Source organism: Callithrix jacchus, chromosome 7, assembly GCF_049354715.1.
Source record: "Callithrix jacchus isolate 240 chromosome 7, calJac240_pri, whole genome shotgun sequence".
Taxonomy (NCBI): Eukaryota; Metazoa; Chordata; class Mammalia; order Primates; family Cebidae; genus Callithrix; species Callithrix jacchus.
In genome coordinates, this window is record NC_133508.1 from 136866381 (window position 1) to 136886549 (window position 20169).

Genomic DNA, 20169 nt, shown 5'->3' on the forward strand with positions numbered 1-20169 from the left:
GGAGTACAGTGGTGTGATCATAGCTTACTGCAGCCTTGAACTCCTGGGTTCAAGCAATCCTCCTGTCTCAGCCTCCTGAGTCTCTAGGCTACAGGCACATGCCACCATTTTATTTTTTTATTTTATTTTTTTGTAGAAATAAAGTCTCACTATTGTTACAACCCAAGCTGGTCTCAAATTCCTGACCTCAAGAGATCCTTCCAGCTTAGCCTCCCAAAGCGCTGGTATTACAGGCATGAGCCACTGTGTCCCAGCTAAATTCCACTGTTTTTAATCTTTATTTAATAAATTAAACAAGATCTAATTTTGTACAGATTATTCCATTTTTAAACATATTTTCTTATAAAGATGTGTGTCTCAAAATATTACATTGTATACTTTTTCTCAGCTGATTATCAACGATCTGGGCTTTGCAAATTAACCATTTGGCAGTCCAGTTTTCTTAACCGTAAAATGGGAATATGCATTATAATAGGGTATCAGCTAAGTCACTATAGAAAAAAAGTTAAAACAATCCAGTGTCTTAGAGGAGAAAGTAGTTCACTGCTTTCTCAGAACCATCTAGGCTGGGTATATGAACTCTGCTCCATACGCTCATCCAGGAACCCAGGCTGGCTGGGTAGACTGGTCACAATCACAAAGTGATTTCCAAGGTTGCTCCAGTCATTACCTTTCCAGTTGGTAAGAAGGGGTAGAGAATGCCCGGGGCAAGAGTCTTCAAAGAGATAAATCAGAGGTTGTACTTTTCCTTCTGCTCATATTCCATTTGCCTAAACTTGGTCTCATGGTTACACCTAACTGCCAGGGAAGCTGGGAAATATAGAATGTAGCTGGGCTGTCATGAATGTAGCTAAAATTAGGGAATTCAATTACTAAAAGGAAAAAGGGGAGAAGGAATACTGAGTATTAGCAGTTCCTACCATTATAATGAGGACCATGTTTAAAAATTGTGAGGGCTGAGACTGTATTTGTAGAGCATAGGACTTGACACATACTGACAATCATCATTAAATGGAAGTTATTAGTGTTAGTATGTTACTATTATTAAGTGCTTCTATTCTTACCTGAATGCTTGAATTCTCTCTAAAGTATCATGGACAAGTTATTTTTTAGCTATTCTGGAGTTCCTATAGTAAAAGGAAATTTTGTCTCTTTTAAGGCAGTCATTTCATTTTCAGAGATTTTCCTTCTTTCTAGCCATTATTGATCTTCTTACGCTCACTCTCCTTTGTTTTATCCTAATTGTGATCTCAGACACCCTCCAGAACAATTCTCATTTCTCTGTCATACAAAAGTCCTTTAGATTCTCACGGGAAGCTATTGCTTCTTTCATGAGTTTTCTTCAAGCGCTTTTTTTGTTCCTCCAACAGTCCCTCATTATCCATGATGTTGAGTAAACCCACCATCCTAAAGACATTCATTCACTTATTTAACAAATATTTACTGAGTGCCAACTATTTTATCAACGTCCACTTGAAAACTGTTGTCAAGATCAGTACACAGTATTAAAAGTTGGTCTGACCAGAGCCTAGCAGGGCATACCATCAATCCCCTCATTCAGGGCATCATTTTCCCCAAGTGGGCCTTAAGATCATTTAACTCTTTTGGCAGCCTTATGCTGTCAACACATGTTGACTTGGTGCCTATTACACCCCGAGCCTTTTTCATTTGTGCAGTTCACCAAGGTGTACCTTCTTTATACGTGAAGATTTTTAAAAATCCAAATACAAACTGTTTCCTTTATTTCTAGTTAATAATGAATTGTATCGTATTACAGTCTCTGAAAAATTTTTATTCTTTCATTGAATATGTTAATTATCTCACACAGATTCACACAATCTGAACACCTGATTAGCATGTACTGACTCTTCAGCTCAGATATTAATCAAAATGTGGAAGTGAAAGGACTGAAGAGAAGCCACTAGTAACCCTCAGAGCAATCACTTAACTAGTTACAAATGCACATAACTGCACCAACATTTAGGAAGTATTATCCTACGTGGTTCATAAAAGTCTCAAGAAAATACCTGGTTTCTGTGCTCACTGCCATGCCTAATGAGGCCTTGGCCTACCGGTCCAAGTGCTACCTTCTGGCTGCATTCAGCCCAACGGAGCAATCTCCCTGATTAGGAGAGCACAATTGGTGTTTTCCTGATGTCAGACCTTTGTGCACTGAGATTCAGCAAATTTTTATTGAACCGTAATTTTGTGCCAGGCATTGTATTGAGCACTTTCTTACATAAATGGAACATGGAAGACATGGAATATATTTTGTAAAAAAATGCATATATTCTCAAGTAAAACTATCTTATTTGTCCTATGTGTGAGACCAGTACACAATGTTCCTTATTTAGAAACTACGGCAAAGTACTAAATGGATTTCACATACAGGTACTCCTCAGCTTTTGGCATGAGGAATACAAACAGATACTTTATTTTATTTTTTGAGATAGAGTCTCACTCTGTTGCCTAAGTTGGAGTACAGTGGCATGATCTTGGCTCACTGCAACCTGTGCCTCCTGGGTTCAAGCGATTCTCATGCCTCAGCCTCCTAAGTAGTTGGGACTACAGGAGCATGCCACCACGCCCACCTCTTTTTTCTATTTTTTTGATAGAGATGGGGTTTTTCCATGTTGGCGAGGCTGGTCTCAAGGGATCTTCCCGCCTGGCCTCCCAAAGAGCTCAGCTTGACTGTAGGCCCGGTGTGAGCCACCGCGACCGCCCTACAAACAGAATTTTAAAATGTGATATATATTTTTCTATTACCTCCTCAGTGGCTAAATTATTGCTAAATATCACAGTATACCCTGAGACTAAGTAAATCAACATAAACTGTGTGGACATGCTCCAGATATACATACAGGAATATAATTCATTTGCTCTAGACATTTAGAATTTAAATTGTGAGTCACCTGTACAGATGTTACCTTTTCCAAAGGGCTTTCTACTCGAGGAATGCTGATCATTGGCATCTGTGCCAGATTATCCATGTGTATATGTTCATTTTCTGCTTGTCTTCCTTTGAAATTATTCACCACACACACAACCTAAAATTTCAGAAAACAATTACAGTTAAAGCAGAACAGTGCTCATAGTGGCTTTCACCCTTCTGAGGGGCTTAATGAATCTAAACATGTAAGAAAGTATTAAAATTTCTTAAATGTTACATGTATATGAATTTATATCCAGATTTACTATACCTGTTTATTATAAAATTTATTGTATAAATTTTAAAGCCACTCCAATGCAGATATGTTCAAGAAAACTCACCAGTTAATATGTAGCTCACTTAATTATGACAATTTTATTATTCTAAAATTTTCATTAAAATATAGTCAATGCTCTAATCAATCATAATACCATAACCTTATAAAAATTCATAGCAAGCTAACCTTTTCCTAATATGGCTAATCTACAACTTAATTTAAATGCTAATTATTTTTCTTTGCTTCAGTATCATCATATTCATAATAAACCTACAATTGGCACTCTCAAATTTAGGAGCATCCCTAATTAACCTAGTTTATCATCTATTATTGTGTCTCATATATACCTGGCATTCCAACAATAGCTTACTGAGGCTACCACTGAAATAGAAAACCCTTTACCTAAAGGAAATTGACCCTAGTTTCAATTGATTTTATCTCAAAGGTGACAGAATTTGAACTGAACCAAAGGTTCTCATACTTAATGTGCATAAAAATACATTTCTGGCATTGTTAAAACGCACATCCCTAAGCCCTCCCCTAAAGATTCCAATTTAATAAATGAAGAATGGGGCCTGGGAATTGGCACTTCAAAAATGCATTCAAGAAGCTTCTAATGCAGGTGAATCATATTTAAGAAATAATGAAATAAACATGCCAGGAAAATTATTTGCTATTGTTTGGTTATACCATAAAAAAGTATTATTGGGAAAGTTATTCTTGAGTTTCTTTACTGCATTTCATATTCTATTACAAATCAAAATACAGGTTTTACTTGCAGCTATAACCTAACATTCATTTTGTGAAGTGGGTACTTAATATATAATTATACATTTACATTTCATATTTTCACAAAAGCTACATTGAAAAGCCTTTTCTTTAGCAGAGTTCATTACTGAATATTTTCAAAGGCCAATTAGATCTTGGTTGCTTTCCATTTTTTTAACTATAACTTACAAATCTACAAAATAATAACACGTACTGAGATTCATGTCAGAAAAAAAACTTCTTTGCAAATTGTTACATATTTCTTATCCTTCCACTTCCCAGAAGAATTACAGATTAGAAAATTAGATCAAAACCTGATAATTTGATACCTCAACTTTGCAGTTGCCACCAAGATCTTTAAAGTAAGGGGCAGTAAGGGCTTGGAGATGGGTACTTGATAAGATTGCTATCTCATGATGCTGCCAGCTTCATGAGTCCACAAAGGTCTAATAGATACTGATTGCTCTAGTGATAAGGTAAGCAAATTTTGTCTGTAAAAAGAAGATGGTAAACATTTTTGGTTTTACAGCCTTACAACCTTTGCAGCAACCATTCAACTCTGCCTTTTTGGTGCAAAAGCAGCCATTGACAGTTCATAAACAAATGGAGTGTCAATATTCCAATATAACCTTCTTTACAAAGATGGGCAGCAGTTCAAATTTGGTCTATGGGCCACAGTTGGCTGACTGACCACTGCTCTAGAGTACAAAGGAAATAATCAAGAATTTTAGCCAACAATAACAACAATGAAACAAACAAGCAGTTGCACACTCATTTCATGAAATCTGCACACACATACAGATTTTCTGTTTCAGGAGTATTATAAATTATTGGAAAATTTGGAAGATGAATAACATTGCTAATAATTATTTTGAAGTAAAATTTGTTAAAGTAACTGTACATAAATATATGGAACTCATGAGATAAAGGAAAGTTCATCTAGTATCAATATGGGCTTCTGGAATTATAATTATTTCGTATTATTTAGGTTTTGGAAACTCTTTGAAGGATGTATTGCTTATCTCTTTGCCTTAATAAAGGATCAGGGAAACACCATTGAGAATTTGTATATGAAATACTTAAGTGACTAACGCATAGCAGATACTCATTAAATTGTATCTACTAGCGTCAGGATTATTCTTATTATTTTAATTATCAGGAAGGAAATTACCTTTCTGTAGAGTTATATTCCAATATTTAATAAGACACATCTGCTACCATTTACAAGTATGGAACAGATGTCCTGTTTGTAAAAATGCTGATAAGAAAAAGCAAGGGAACTGGTTTTTGATCCTGAGCATGCCTGAGTTTGCATGTTCTTGGACAATTCTCAGGGTCTCACTTTTCTCAATTAAAAAGTGAAGAGGTTACGATTGAGCACTAAGTTAACTTCATTTCTTTGGCTGGAAAGGTATGACAATTCAACAACTACTCAAAACTAAACTCAAGATCTGCCTGCCTCCAGCACCCACTCCAAACTTGATCTTTTCTCTGGATACTTTCAAAGAAAGGCAACGTGCCACCCCATCCCCAACACCTACCTCCACCCCAGTGCAGCTGCACAAGGCTGAAAACTTGAATTAATCCTTTACATCTCTTATACTTGACCAGTTACTGAATCTGCTCAATATTACTTTCTAAATATATTGATTTCTTGTATTTGCTTCATTCTATCTCCTCTATCAACTCCAAAAACTAAGCAATCACCACTTGTTGCCTGGATTCCTATACAACTTTCAAAACTGTTTCTCTAAATCTAATCTTGCACCCTCTTTTTCCATGATAATATGAGAATGATCTTTCCAAATGCAAACTGGATTATGTTACCCCTTAAAGCCATTCATGGCTTGGCTTTCCATTTTTCTTAAACTGTAAACCCTGGCCCAGGCCCACTGTTGCAGCTTTCCTCTGTTTTCAAAGTACTTTCTGTTCCCTTTCACTTACTGCTGTTTGGATACACCTCATGTCCACTGTCTTTGGATGCCATATCTAACTCAGCCATGATGTCTTATCTGAGCATCCTTTCCTCGTGTGTGCATTCCTTGAACTCCTAGCTGGGATGGTTTATTTTGTTTTTGTTTGCTTTTTGCTCACATGGAGCTGTGATTCTTTTTATCAGAGCAGTTAGTATGAAATTAAACATCATTTAAAATAACACTTTGATTGATGTGTCTCTTCCAAGTTCCACACATGCAGAGCCGCTCCTTTTTGCTCACCACTGTGGTCCCACTGTCACAGTGAATGAACAGATTAATGAATGAGCATGCATCGAGGACAAAAATTCTCAAGTTTTCTGATGTGATTGTTAATTTAACATTACTTTGCTTTCATACATTCTATTTTTACATTAGTGACTTCTATTTGTATAACTGTCATAATTCTATTTTCTCCTACAAAGATGATAATTTCTTTTTCCTTAGTGATGAAAACTTAATCTGATCCTTTCTTGTTCATTTGAAACATAATTATTGCATGGGTATAAGTGCATGGGCCTTGGGGTCAAACTGGTCTGGATTTTAATCCTGGATCTCTCAGCTACTAACTTTGTGAATATGGGCAAGCTACTCCTATAATCAGGCCTCAATTTTTTTAAACCTGCAAAAATGAGGACAATAAAAACTACATTTTACTGATCTGTTCTGAGGGTTAATTGCATTAATGTAGTAAAGAGCACCATAACTATTATTGTGATATATGAAAACATGACAAGCTATTGTTGTGGCTCAATAGCCATTCTGCCTCACACTGTCATATATATAATAATCTACAGCTATTATTCAACTAGTGTTTGCTTTGTATTTTGCTAAGGATGGTGATTCTGCTCTCTAACCTGAAACAAAATTCACATGAGATAAGAGTGATACGATTAACACAGTACATAATTCCTTATTAAATTATAACAGGACAGACTGAGAGAGTGGTAGAAATTCAGGAAAAATGGAAAAATCAGCTGATCAGGGAAGGTTCCTGGGGAAATTAGATCTTGTCTGAGCCAAATCTCACGTGTGTCAAGGGTTTGAAAATAGTCATTAAATGTGAAGACCGTGGTATTTAGTGTCTTGTTTGCAATAGGCTGCCCTTCTTACATGTGGGACTTCACATAATCCTTAAAAGAGCCCTGGGAAGTAAATAAAAAATTCTTTATTCATTTTTTCGTGTATTAATTCATTCATCATGTATTTACTCAGTAATTCCTCTGTACTAGACCTTATTCTAGTTCTTGGGGCTATGCAGTGAACAAACCAAACAGAAGACTTACTTCATAAGGAGGTTACATTCTAGTGAGACTGATAGCAAAGCCAAACCAAACATGTTACATGTGGTTTACTGCACAGCAATTTATTACACACTAATTAACAGTACATATTAAAAGCTGAAGCATCCTATGTAGAAAATAAAGTAGGGGAGGAGGAAAGGAATCCTCAAGGAGGGGTAGTCATTTTAAACGTGTTTCAGGAAAGGCCTCACTATTTTAGTAAGAAACAATCACGTCTAGAATTCAAAGAGTATGGTCAGAGAGCAAAGTTACAAAACATGGAAGACATATTTTCATAGTGGAAATGAACCAGGCCTAAATGAATCACTGGTGTCTGGAATGAACCAAGAGAATAAGCTGGTGTGTGGAATGAACCAGGAGATTCTACTTTTGGAGACCTGGAGTAGATTAGCATTAATTTTATTTTGGAATCACTTTAGAATTCTGCACACAATGCAAGATAATTAGAAACACCTCAGGATATTACAACATATTACAGGCCAGAGCTGGAGTTACTACTCAAAATAAGTGTGTTGTGTTTCCCAAATGAGAAAACTGGGAATCATCATAGAAGGCTCCCTGTGCCTCGTCCACATCACTTTCCATGTTCCACCAGGGACCAAACCATGCCACCTCCTAAATATCCCGGAGGACATGATGAATATCCTCCCTCCTTGTGCCACTGAGGACCAATTTATACCATCCTGTTTCCCTGGTCCTTCAGAACCCATCTCTTCTATCCTCAACTTTGTCACATCATCCTGCAAATATATTTTCAAAACACGAATCTTATCATAGGGTAAAAGGGACCTAGAAGAAGCAAACTGTCATTTGTGGAACTTTTTCCAGTCATTCATGTAGCCATTCACTGAACATGCACTATTTTGTTTAACCTTTATAGATCCTTATTATAATTTTTAGGGAGGTGTTATTTAGCCACATTTAAATATACCTATAGGCATTCACACTTATGGTTGCAAATAAATGCATAAATGCATTTTTAGTTATTATACAGGCATTATTTTCATATAAACTTTTCATGAAGTCATTTTCCTGGGAGTATGAGAGTGTTTAAAGGGCTATCATGAAATGTTCTCAACATGTGCAATAGGAGGGTCTTGACCTCAAGGGGGATCCAGGGTTCAGCTCAACATTCACCAGACAGGGAAGTCACTTGGCACCAGCATTCTGGTGTTGGCCTTGTAAGGCAAGGTGTTCACTGGAAGTATAGGGAGGGTGGCAATAGCCACAGATAAACGAGAAGGTTGATGAGATGATGGTGAAGACATTATGGACCCACGGAGGAAAGTAGCAATAGCTAAAGATAAACAAGAAAGCTGATGAGATGCCAGTGAAGATGTTATGGACCCGCGGAGCCGAAACACAGTTGTATCTGGCACTAATGCTTGATATTTTGGCTACTTCTATGGTCTTTGCTTTGCCAATAACATTTTTTAAGGATTTATGTAAAATTTGTCATTGGTGCTGTTTTTTGAATGTTATTCACTTTCAGCTGTGGTGTGTGAATGCAAAAAAAAAAAGGTTTTGGTCCAAGCCAGGGCCCTCAGTTTTCATGAGGCTGCAGGATATCTCCAGGAAAGACAGGAGGTTGAGTCTAAGTCTCCCAGGGACCTTGGGAATTAATTAAAGAGAGTGATACATATATATGTTTCTTATAAATCCTTAAAAAATATTATAGGCAGTTTTTACTCAGTCTTAAAAACTATTTGGGAAGGACAGTATGTTTTTAGGCCAGCTCTATTGTTTATGAAAATATCTTGTTCAACTTTAAGTGTAAGATATGCATTTTTTTAAACTCCAAACCTGACTTGAGGCAGAACAAATGGGGGAGGAGGAAGACATGAATGACTTAAATGAATGACTTGTTTGATATACTACATTTAGACAAACCCGGTGGTTCACACGTGTATTTTCTTATAAATTTTTTTTAAATTAACATGTTAATTAAAAAACCCAAGGATATATAAATACATTTGTACTTACCAGAAATACTGCTATAGATATTCCAACCAGAAAGCCTGCTATAACATCTGACCAATGATTTCGATATTCTGCTACTCTGTTGAGTCCAGTAAGAAATGCCAAACACATTAAGCCCAAGCATAGAACTGGCTTAGCAAGTCTGGTTCCCTTGGCTTTGATTGTGTTGGTAATGTACATCTGAAACATTAAATAAAAGACATGATTTTCATGAAGGTATTTCCTTTATTAGCATAGCATATTATGTGTATGTACAAACACACACACACACACACACACCTGTATGGTTCAAATTGTTAACTATAGTTTATGAAGTTCTTGAATGAAGTTTTTTAAAAGCAGAATTTAAGAGTAGCAATTATTTCATTTTACTTACCTTCTATGGCAATGTCTTACTAATGGTCAATTCTTAACATAACATTATTAATCATCAAGAAACATCAAGCACAGATATTCCAATTGTCTTTTTTTCTTTTTATTCTTACTGTATCTATTCTTGTTTGATCTGAATTTTCACTTTAGGTCAACCTCAACAATATTGTCCAAAAGGTGAAAACTGATGAAGTGCGTAAGTGTTTTTAACGTTTCCATTTGTATATACCATAATGAAAGGATGCATACTTGATAAAAACCAGAACTGTGAATATAGCTAGGAGAAATAAAGTGGAATAGATTTCTACCAAACAGATGTTAGTTTGAAGAAAGAATTTAAGGTTCAATGCACTGCCAAGGTTTCCTTTCATGTTGTTAAATGAAATTGTGACATTATTTTAACTATATTTTATGAACCAGAATTAGGACAATAAAACACTTAAGTACAATAAGAGAAATGCGTCCACTAAAAACAAAACAAAACGATGAATAGATATCTATAATTCTTACATCTTGACATATGCTAATGAACATACAGTATCAACTGACTGCAGCAAATGAAATGTCGTGAGCCACCATGCTCAAGAGTAATTTGGTCCTTCTCCCATCAATTTATTCTATAGCTCAACTGCTCACAATTTCATGCACTGCTTTATAAGCAAATCTGTTGACTGTAAGTGGAATGTTTCAATTATTATTTCAAGTCATTAGTAGAGCAACTGTGAAAGAGATGACTGATAATATAATCAGATTTATGGTATAAACGTCAGTAAATATCTGGTGCTGATAATATACTCAGAAACATACTTAGAAATGCATATAAACCCTAAACTATTGTCCCTGGTTAAATAAACAATACATCTGCCTAAGAGAGTAAAGCAAAATCAGCATTTAAGTTTTTAGTTCACACCAGCCATTTTAGAACACTATGACATCCAGTAATTATCTTCTCTATTTTTTTTCTGGGCAAAGTTTGCAGCCCTGTGCTGCCAGAAGGGACTGTATAATATGTAAGCAGTCCAAGTGACACAAGGCATCTCTCTAGCCAAGTTCTAACCTTTAACAATCCATCCCAGTTCTCAATACTCTGAGGCAGTGGGAACTGAACTGCCTCCATCTTGGCCTGTGACCTTCGGAGCTGGGTCTGTGTGTCTAAGCCAGTGCTAGTAAAAGCTTGATAATTTCAGTTTTGGAGGATAAATATACATGGGAAGGGAACAGGAAGATATAAGAAAGAGAAAACGATGCTTTTGCCATTCTGAGAGAATGTGTTAAATTAGAGCTCAGCCCACATGAATAACAATGCCAGGCTATCACACCACCTCACATTTCTAGCGATTTCGCTAATTGAGTAATTCCTTGTATGACTAGTGCATATAAATAGAGAGGGAAATTCAGGCTTCTTGTGAGGTTTTCTTTAACACAGCTATAAGGCTGGTTAATTATTTCTTACTTTTGCATTTCTTTACATCTGTTAGTACTCAAGATATTCTGTCTTCATTAAGAAAAAATAAATGTGGGATGATAAATGAATAATATTAATACTCCTAATATCAATTATGGCTACCATTTAATGAGTGATTGCTCTTCAAGGCAATGTTCTAGGTATTTTATTAAAAACTACTTATCTCATTAAATCTTCAAAACAATCCTCTAGGTATCGTTATTACCTCCATTACATAGGTTAAAAATTGAATCAAGATAAAGCTTATTATGAAGACTACACAACTTTATGATTGTGGTGGCACCGTAGAGAAGAAACAGATGTAAATGGGAAGTAAAGGGAAGGCACTTAGGTATCGCTTAATCTTCCTTTCTTCTTCATTGATTTCTTGCCTGGAGGAAATGGCCAATGAGCATAAGTTGGGTATCAGTGAATGCAAGAGAGTCAGAAACTAAAGACAGGAGAACGGAGGCTACCACAGAATCATAGGAGTAAGGCTACGTCTGTGCTCTGCTATTAGATAGAAGTAGGAAATAGTGTAAATGTGGTCCTTGTGCAAAATATCCTACAGAATCTATAATGGCTTAGGAAAACATCTGCCTTTCCCTCACCCCCAAAAGCCGTCTCAGATACAGTCCGGTTCTTACTTGTCCAAGTTGTATGGGCCCATAGTAAACTGTGGGCTTGGGTTACATCCCTGTGAAGTTTCTCTTGAACATTGAGTTTATCATTGAATTGCCCTAATGACTCAAGCAAGGTTTATAAGGAGCCCACAGACAGTCAAGCCACAGTGCAAACTCATGAAAAAACTTCTGTTTTAGGACTAGCCTGGAATTTGGCTTTTCCCTCCATCACAGTGGAGAGTGGACAGTGGCTGAATTTCAAGGGTTATGTGAATTTCAAGGGTTATAGATTTAACTTTAAAGTAGATCATAGCACTGCTTTATAATGTACAAACTTTTCTGCCGCATAATCAGTTGGCATGGATGTAACAAAAGAAAAATTAAGAGAGCTTTCACTTGTACTCAGCAACTCTTCAGTGCTTTATGAACATAAGTGCCTTTTTAACCAGTCTAATTGTGTTATCCTTACAGAAAGTCTATTATTCTTAATTTACAGAAGAGGAAATTATGGCATAATAATCTATTAAGCATGTTGGATACAGAACAGAAATTGATTACTTATGCTCTCTTGGTTTTTAATTCACTTTTGAAACCATCTAGGTTAACCAGATGTCAAAATGTAGCTAAAATAAAATACAAAGAGCAGGTATGTGATTTGAGGAGGATGGTATTCACTCAGTCCTCTTGGGTCAGTGGATGCTCACCACCCTACCGGCAACCCATTTAATCATTATTAGCAGAGTTTATTCATCCATCCCACAAATATCCATTAGCACTAAGATGCAGAAAGCCAAAGTTGATCATTTACTCCCTGTTAAGAGCCTGGTGTATATTCTTTTATACTTTTTCTCTTTGCTTATATAAATATATACGATAATTAACACACATATAAAAAGGTTTTGCTTACTTGTTTGCTTTTACTAAAGTATAATCATAATGTCCTATTAGTCTATAATAAGCACGGACTCAATTGTTATACACCCATTTTTTGTGTAAATTGAGAAACATTGAATTATTATTAATAATGAAACAAAACTATTATAAAAATAAATGAAAATAAAAACACACAAATATTTATTAAGCACCTACTATGCACCAGAGGCTGTGTTAGGTTTCTTCAAACAGAAGACATCTGTAGTTAGATCCTGAGGAATGAGCATGAGAGTTCCAGGCAAAAGGGACATGGCGGGGAAAGGTGTCCTATACAACATACATAATCGTCCTCAGTGTTCTCAAAGCACCTTGTTCTTCATCTGAGAACACTTGCCACAATGTATGGTTGTAATTTATTTTCATTGTTTCCTTCACTAGAGGAGGACATAGAAGCCAAGTCTAGGCTATTCATTGTGGCCTAGATTTTGGAGAATGTTTTTCCATTTCTTGTTTTCATGCTTCTTTCACTTTTTTCTTATGCTATTTAGCTCTAAAGACATCCATTAATTGTTTATTTGCAGTTGATTATATGTATTCTTTTATTATTTGCCTATTCTTTTCTACAGATGAAACAGCCTCAATTCCCCTCAGCATGGCGAGCTCCCTCAGCACCCTGGACACTATAGTGCTTTTGACATCTGTTAGTCCTTCTCTCAAAGAGCACAGCCCTATATTAAGAAAACCGCTGCCTAGAGTGCCATCTGACTGGCCCAGAGTGCAGTTGAGACTTCTAGATTGCACCTTATTCATTGATCTGTTTATCATAGTCAGGTTAGGATTCAATTACCTTTAAACTGATTTCTACATTTTGATGACTTTGATTGTTACAATCTAACAGAGCATTAGGTTAGATTAGTTGTGTGTGTGTGTGTGTGTGTGTAATAACTCCATAGCATTATTGGTCAAACTGTGTGTAATAACTCCATAGCATTATTGGTCAATCCACTAACTAACTTCCTTCTTTGGGTTTGTGGTCCACTGAATCTTCCATGACTTCTTCACAGAAACTGATGCCTTCCCAAGTTCCCCTTATCCCAGACTCCTAAATTGTTCAAAAAATAAAATTTCTTATTGTTTTCAAAACAAAAATATTTTAACCTGTCAACACCATTTTGAACTTTTACGCTGGCATTTATCACATTATATTAGTCCTCCTATTTCGAGCTTCTAGTTAGCTCCAGAGAGATCACCACTAACAAGACAGCATCAAGGACAGAGCCTCATGGCACTTCACCTGAGATCTGTTTACAAACTGCTACTTAAAATTTTTGTATAAAATTTTTATTTAAAAAATGGGCATTCATCTATCAAGCCAACCATGTAGTATCCTGAAAGTCTTATTTATGTACCCAGACTTGATATTCTTGTCTCATTGATAAATTTTCCAAAGAGCAATGTAAAAGTTTCTGATCAGGGGTGTAACAAAATTGTGATGCGATGGTGGAAAGACCATGGACTTTGCCAGACACACCTGTGTTCACTTAATTCAGACCTTTCAGGACTGTGATGGGGGTAAGGGATGGTACTGGAGGTACAATAAGCAGTGGGATATTGAAATCACAAATTTTCTATACAGTGCTGCAATCTAGACTGTGTAAAACATGCAGTAACTCTAGTTTCCATTGAAACTTCATCATAAGCACCCATCTTCCACTGAATAGAAATGGGATGGGAGGAATTCTGAATAAATGCTTAACTGTTCTCAGTTTCTCATCATTCACTCTTCTGGAAAAACAACACTGGGGTCTAGTTGGAGGTCTGCAAGATCTTAAGATCAAGGTGGGGAGGCAACCCAGCAGCCTTTACTGCCCTCCACTCCCCGGTGTGTATCCCAATGCTTCACTGGTGCCCTACTGACGACCACTGCTAATGTGCTTGTGCCTCCACACTGACTTGGTCCATCTAGGCTCACAGGAAATAAGATCCTTTCGTCTTCAGCACATCTTCCTTCTAGCCCCAGGTGGGCTGCCTGCCCTCCCAAGCTCTGCTGCAGGGTCCTTGGGCTCCCACTGTCTTCTCTGTGGCCTGATTTACCTGCTGCAGGGGTATATTAAGAGGAATTCTTCTCCCAGTTTCAAGCCAGAAATGAAGTACAAGCTCTTCTACTTTCTGTTAATTCCTCAACCTCTCTGGAGTTTCTTTTATCCACTAACTAACTTCCTTCTTTGGGTTTCTAATGTAAGGGTTTTCACCTATGTGGGCAAATCTGCCATTCAGCCCTTCCCTCTCCTCCAGTCCTCCACTTCCTGGGACAGGAAGTACTCCCTTCCCCTCCCCTAGGTCAATGGTACCACCCTTTATAATTTGTGTTTTCTCTATAAAATACTCAGATAATAAAAATATAGTAATACTTACATAATTGTAATTATTATATTTTATTATACTCATAAAATACTGATATTCAAATTCTGCTTTTGATATTAAAGCTTTGAGATTTAGAAATTCCTGTTCTCTCTTGACAAAGCTAGCCTCATTTAACTACTGAAGCTAAGCCCTTCTTTTTCTTCTTACCCTGAGGTCTTTCTCTGAGGCACTGAATCAGTATGGTAGCCAGTAGCTACTATAGCCATCAGCAGTTGAAATGTGGTGAGGGCAACTATATAGTACTAAATACTGAATTCTATTTGGTTTTAATTAAAAGGGTATCTTTCTTTGTAGCTTTTGGTAGTTGTTCTAGGTATTATATTATATATACACAATTTATCTGTATTGTCATTTTACCAGTTCAAGTATAGATATCTGCCTCTTGTTCATATCACTTTATTCTCCCTCATGTATAATTGTCTAATATATTTCATCTACATAAAAAAAGAAAACATTAATATATGTTTGAAACAAATTGGGCTTCACATCTACTTTTTATACTGTAAATTTTCTATCTAAATACAGCATAAGGATTTCAAATGAAAATTTAGTGTCTGAACTAAAATGTATTTCAGGTGTCAAACATACACTGGATTTAGAAAATTCTGAAAAAGAAAAATGCAAACTATCTAATTACTAACTTATATTGATATATGTTGAAATGGTAATAATTTGGATACACTGGGTTAAACAAAATATTAAATATCAATGTCACCTTTTTTATTTTATAAATGTGACTACTAGAATTTTAAAAATCATATTCATATGGTTCACTTTCTATTTCTATTGGACAATGCTGTCCAATACAAGACAATCATACTTAAAAGGCTATGCAAAATGATCAGCGAATATTCCAAAAAAGACTATACCCATTTCAGCAATTATTGCTACTTTATTATTGTTATTTATAATATTGCTTCGAGTTAGGCACTGATCCTAAAGTCATTTTCCAGGCTGCCTGAGTGTCAGTAGACTTTGTTAATATATTACCATTTCAAATGGCAAAAAGTGCAATAAAATTATGCTACCATGGACTTATTTAGAATATTCTAAGTTAAACTATCACATTCAGCCTATCTCTTTCAGATTCTAAATACCATAATGGCTATTTTTTTAAAATTTCACTTCGTCAAAGTTAACCAATTGTTTTGTCTTTTATTGATACCTTTAGCTACTTGGGAGATTCCATATTTAGTCAGTGTAAGCTAGGAAAAATGCTCAGCTTTAGGAACTTAATAGTCTGAGTTAAAAGTTCAATCTACTACCAATTAGCTCTGTGATCTTACACAAATTACTGAACTTCTCTGAGTCTTAGTTATATCACGTGTAAAATGAAATAATTACAATAAGCCACAAGTGCGGTGGCTCATGCCTGTAATCCCAGAACTTTGGGAGGCTGAGGAGGGCAGATCACAAGGTAAGGACATTGAGACTGTCCTGGACAACATGGTGAAATCCTGTCTCTATTAAAAACACAAAAATTAGCTGCGTGTGGTGGCTCATACCTATAATCCCAGCTACTCAGGAAGCTGAAGCAGGAGAATTCCCCAGAGAGGCAGAGATTGCAGTGAGCTGAGGTCATGCCACTGCATTCCAGCTTGGCGACAGAGTGAGATCCCATCTCACACACACACACGCACACACACACACACAAATGTAAAGAACTATAATAATCTGTAGGATTTATAATGGTAATCACATAAGAAGTGTAAGTTTTATTACTATCCCATGGCATGGTGAGAATTTCTGTTTGCATTATTAGAATAAACCGAAAGGATTAAAAATATATTTGGATTAAAACTATACCTATGTCAGGAGAAATAATGTATTCTAACTTATGCCATAGAGATAAAACTCCTTATTGTATTTGAAAATCAAGAGTAAACATTCATTTTCTTTACAATATCCTTAATGGGTATGGTAACAAAAGATCACATCATCATGAACACAGAATTTATCCTGTAGCTGGTGTCCTTGAATGAAAAACACTAAGGAGTCACAAATGTGATGTAAGTAACAACAACCTCAGTGTTCAGGACCAGCTGGTACATGAAGTTAAGATCTGAATATGCTCAGTAACTCTGCTGCCCTCAGCACAAAGGCCGATTGATGGTTTAGTTATGAATAACAGCTTCTTCATCACTGACACATTTACCTAATCCCTAAAGTGCAGCCATGGCTGATTTTACTTGGAGTCCATTTATCTCCAGTATGATTCCCCCCAACCCAATAAATAAACTGCAAATGTGGCACTTCATCCATCAGCTAGAAAAACAAAAATATCTATGAAATCAAGACCCACACATGTTCACCACTTAACATTTGTTTTCCATACACCAAATAGAAAGTGAGACGATATTTACATAAAAAAGCTTGTGATCTTATTTCTGGGTTTGATACAAGCAAAAAAAAAAAAAAGTTGTATAACGTCTGAAGAATTACCTGAAAGCAAAATATCTTTGATTGCTATAATTCAATCCCATCATCTCCAAGATTTAAAATTCCCAGACTAGCAAGTAAGGAACTAAAATCAATATGTAAAAGACTAATCTGGAAATTGTAAACACTATAAAAATATGCACAAGACTGTTGGGCGAATTGAAGGGTTAGATTTGGTACACCTTAAACAAAAACGAAGTCAAACCTGCAAAACTTAAAATACATAAATAAAAAAGTTAAATTTACTGTCAGGGACAAGAAATGAGTAGTATAACAATAAAAGCATATTTCCAGTATCTCTGAATAATTCTCAAAACTGTTTGAATTTGCACTTAAAATCTTTAGGACTCAAAATATTTCTCAGGATTTCTTCAGATAAGAAAATAAACTATACTTAATAATAATGTGATTATATGTCTGATCATTGTATGATGTATACTTTATAATATATATGTATATCATAGAGAACCAGAAAAATTTAAACATTAAGTGACAATTGGATTCTATACTGTGTGATATTGTTGAAACAGTCTCAAATTATATAATAACAGAAAAAGGCCCATCATACCTCAGAAAGATAAATATAACATTGCAGCACATACAGGTTTGTAATCAGCAACAAAATACTTTACATTAATTTCAGTAAATATCAACAATATTAATGATAGTGTGACATTTCAGAGGATGTCTTCAAATTTAAGAGTGTGTTTATAGCATATTTCTGAACTCATTCCTAACCCTCGTCGGTAAGTAAGCAAAGAGGAGGGGGAGAAGTTTTCCTGGGTGCATCCTCAGGAAGTGCTCTTCTCTCCCGTCTCAAGGCTTGCGATTTCCCTCTCCAACTCCTTCAATTTTCATTCAACCAAAAGCTTCTTACATCCATTGAGTCCTCACCCAGCTTCCAACTCTCATTTTACTCCCTTTCAAGGAGGAAGGTGATGAGGATGAACCTCTGTAACCTCTCTTTTCCCACACCTACCAGATTCTACCGTTCATACTGAAAGCTCTGTGTTTAAGGCATGTTAAGTTATCAAAGATGTCAAAACACATCTCTCTGCTTAGTGCCTGCTTGCACCTAAAATATCTTTGTCCCAGCTGTTGGAGGAGCAGGATGACTCTTTCTCACTTTGCTACCCAATATTCTGCTCATAATTATAAAAAGAGTTATCATTTTTACATAAAAATATTCATCTTTTTCTCCCATGCTAGCTTATATGGGATAGAAATATCCTTTTCTCTTTGTAACCTCAGTGCCTGGTATGGTGCTTGGCTCAGTCTCAGTAACAGCTAATTATAATAAAAGTTAAAATTTTGTGAATGCTTACTACGTGTCAAGTACTGTGCTCAATGCTTTACATGCAGTCAATCAGGTAATCCAAACAATTCCACAACATTAGTACTCAACAACAGAGATAACTAAGACACAGAAAGGTTAAGTAACTTATCCACAGACTTAAGGCTAATAGATGATGACGCTGGGATTCAAACTCAAGCAGTTCAGTTACAGAGCCCATGCCCAAACAAAGATGCTATTAATATATGCAGTACAGAAGTCAAGGATCCTCTCTCTGTCAGCCTTGGAGAGGAAGGTGGGACTGAAGTAGTCTTCAATTGGAGGTAAGACTACTTAGCTTCAAGAGCATGTTTGAAGGAGGAGCTGAAAATGACTCAGTGTGTCAGTCTGAAGGCTGTGTGGGTCGGGGCTGGGCTGAGTGGAGAGGGGAGTAGCAGGAATTAGGCCAGAGAGGTTAACAGGGGCCAGGTTAAAAAAGCTTTGTGAGCCAAGTGAAAGAGTTGGAATTCTTATTCAAAGAAAATGGGAGGCCATAAAAGAGACACAAGAACGTGACAGGAGTATATTTGAATTTTAAAATATCACTTTGGGAGAAGCATTTCCCAGTGCTGGATCATCACATCCTGAGCTAGAGTCATGGCTGCAATTATGAACAGAGTGGAATATTTAGGATGTTAAACTGGCTAGAACTGTTGGTTACTTGGATGCATGCTTATGTGCACCCATGAGTTTGAACTGGGTGAGGTCATGGGTGGAAGGTGAAAGTGCAGTGAGGGAGAAATAAAACAAGTCTCAGGCCTAGTGGCCAACAGAAATTTCTAGGCAGGAAATCTATAGCTCCACTTACACGTACAATTCTATCCAGACATACAAGAATCAAGATGTTCCACTCTTTTTCTCATGGAAACACTGTTCCTCATGGTAGTCCTATAGCACTATTAATATATTTTAAGTACACTAATATATTTTAAATTGGCTTTTGAAGGCTGAGTAAAATACCCAAATTCTATGTATGACATGATTTCCATCCGATCACAGTTTCAAACAACTGAGTTAAAACACCAACTAGGCCTCCATGGAGACAGGGGTTATGTTTGTTTTGCCCCTTACTCAATACTCAGCCCTGGCACAGGGTCACTCAATGAATTAATAAATGAACGTACTGCTTTGGAGCACTGGGCTTGTGTATATCACACTGCTTATATTTAATTAGAACAAAAATATGTACAAAATGTACAGCAACTCCGACAATGAATAATCGATGTGACTTTTTGGCCTTATGCGTTACTTTAGCTATTAAGTGTGTAGTAGTTATTATATTTTGGAAATTACCTCTAAGAAGCTGTATATTTTCCAGGAATCTATTGATTTTTCTAAAAAACTAAGTACTTAACAGGCTGTGGTAAGGAATCTCTACTTCCCCTCCAGCACCCTAAAGCATGCACATTAATTGGTTATAATGCATAGAT

General features: G+C 36.2%; 1 protein-coding gene across 4 annotated transcripts in view; it reads right to left on the reverse strand.

Moving 5' to 3' along the window:
• The window catches only part of PLPPR5 (phospholipid phosphatase related 5), a 115492-nt gene that overhangs the window by 22264 nt on the left and 73059 nt on the right, over nucleotides 1-20169 (reverse strand). For 2 of the 4 annotated variants that reach the window (XM_035252232.3, XM_078333074.1), the window contains exons 4-5: nucleotides 9235-9411; nucleotides 2928-3047 (exon numbers count right to left, since the gene is read on the reverse strand). In XM_035252232.3, coding sequence (XP_035108123.1) covers nucleotides 2928-3047; nucleotides 9235-9411 — 297 coding nt within the window. Of the gene's footprint in view, nucleotides 1-720; nucleotides 2724-2912; nucleotides 3048-9234; nucleotides 9412-20169 lie in introns of those variants that run through there. The other 2 variants (XM_054236579.2, XM_009001766.4) reach the window with 2 other exon arrangements.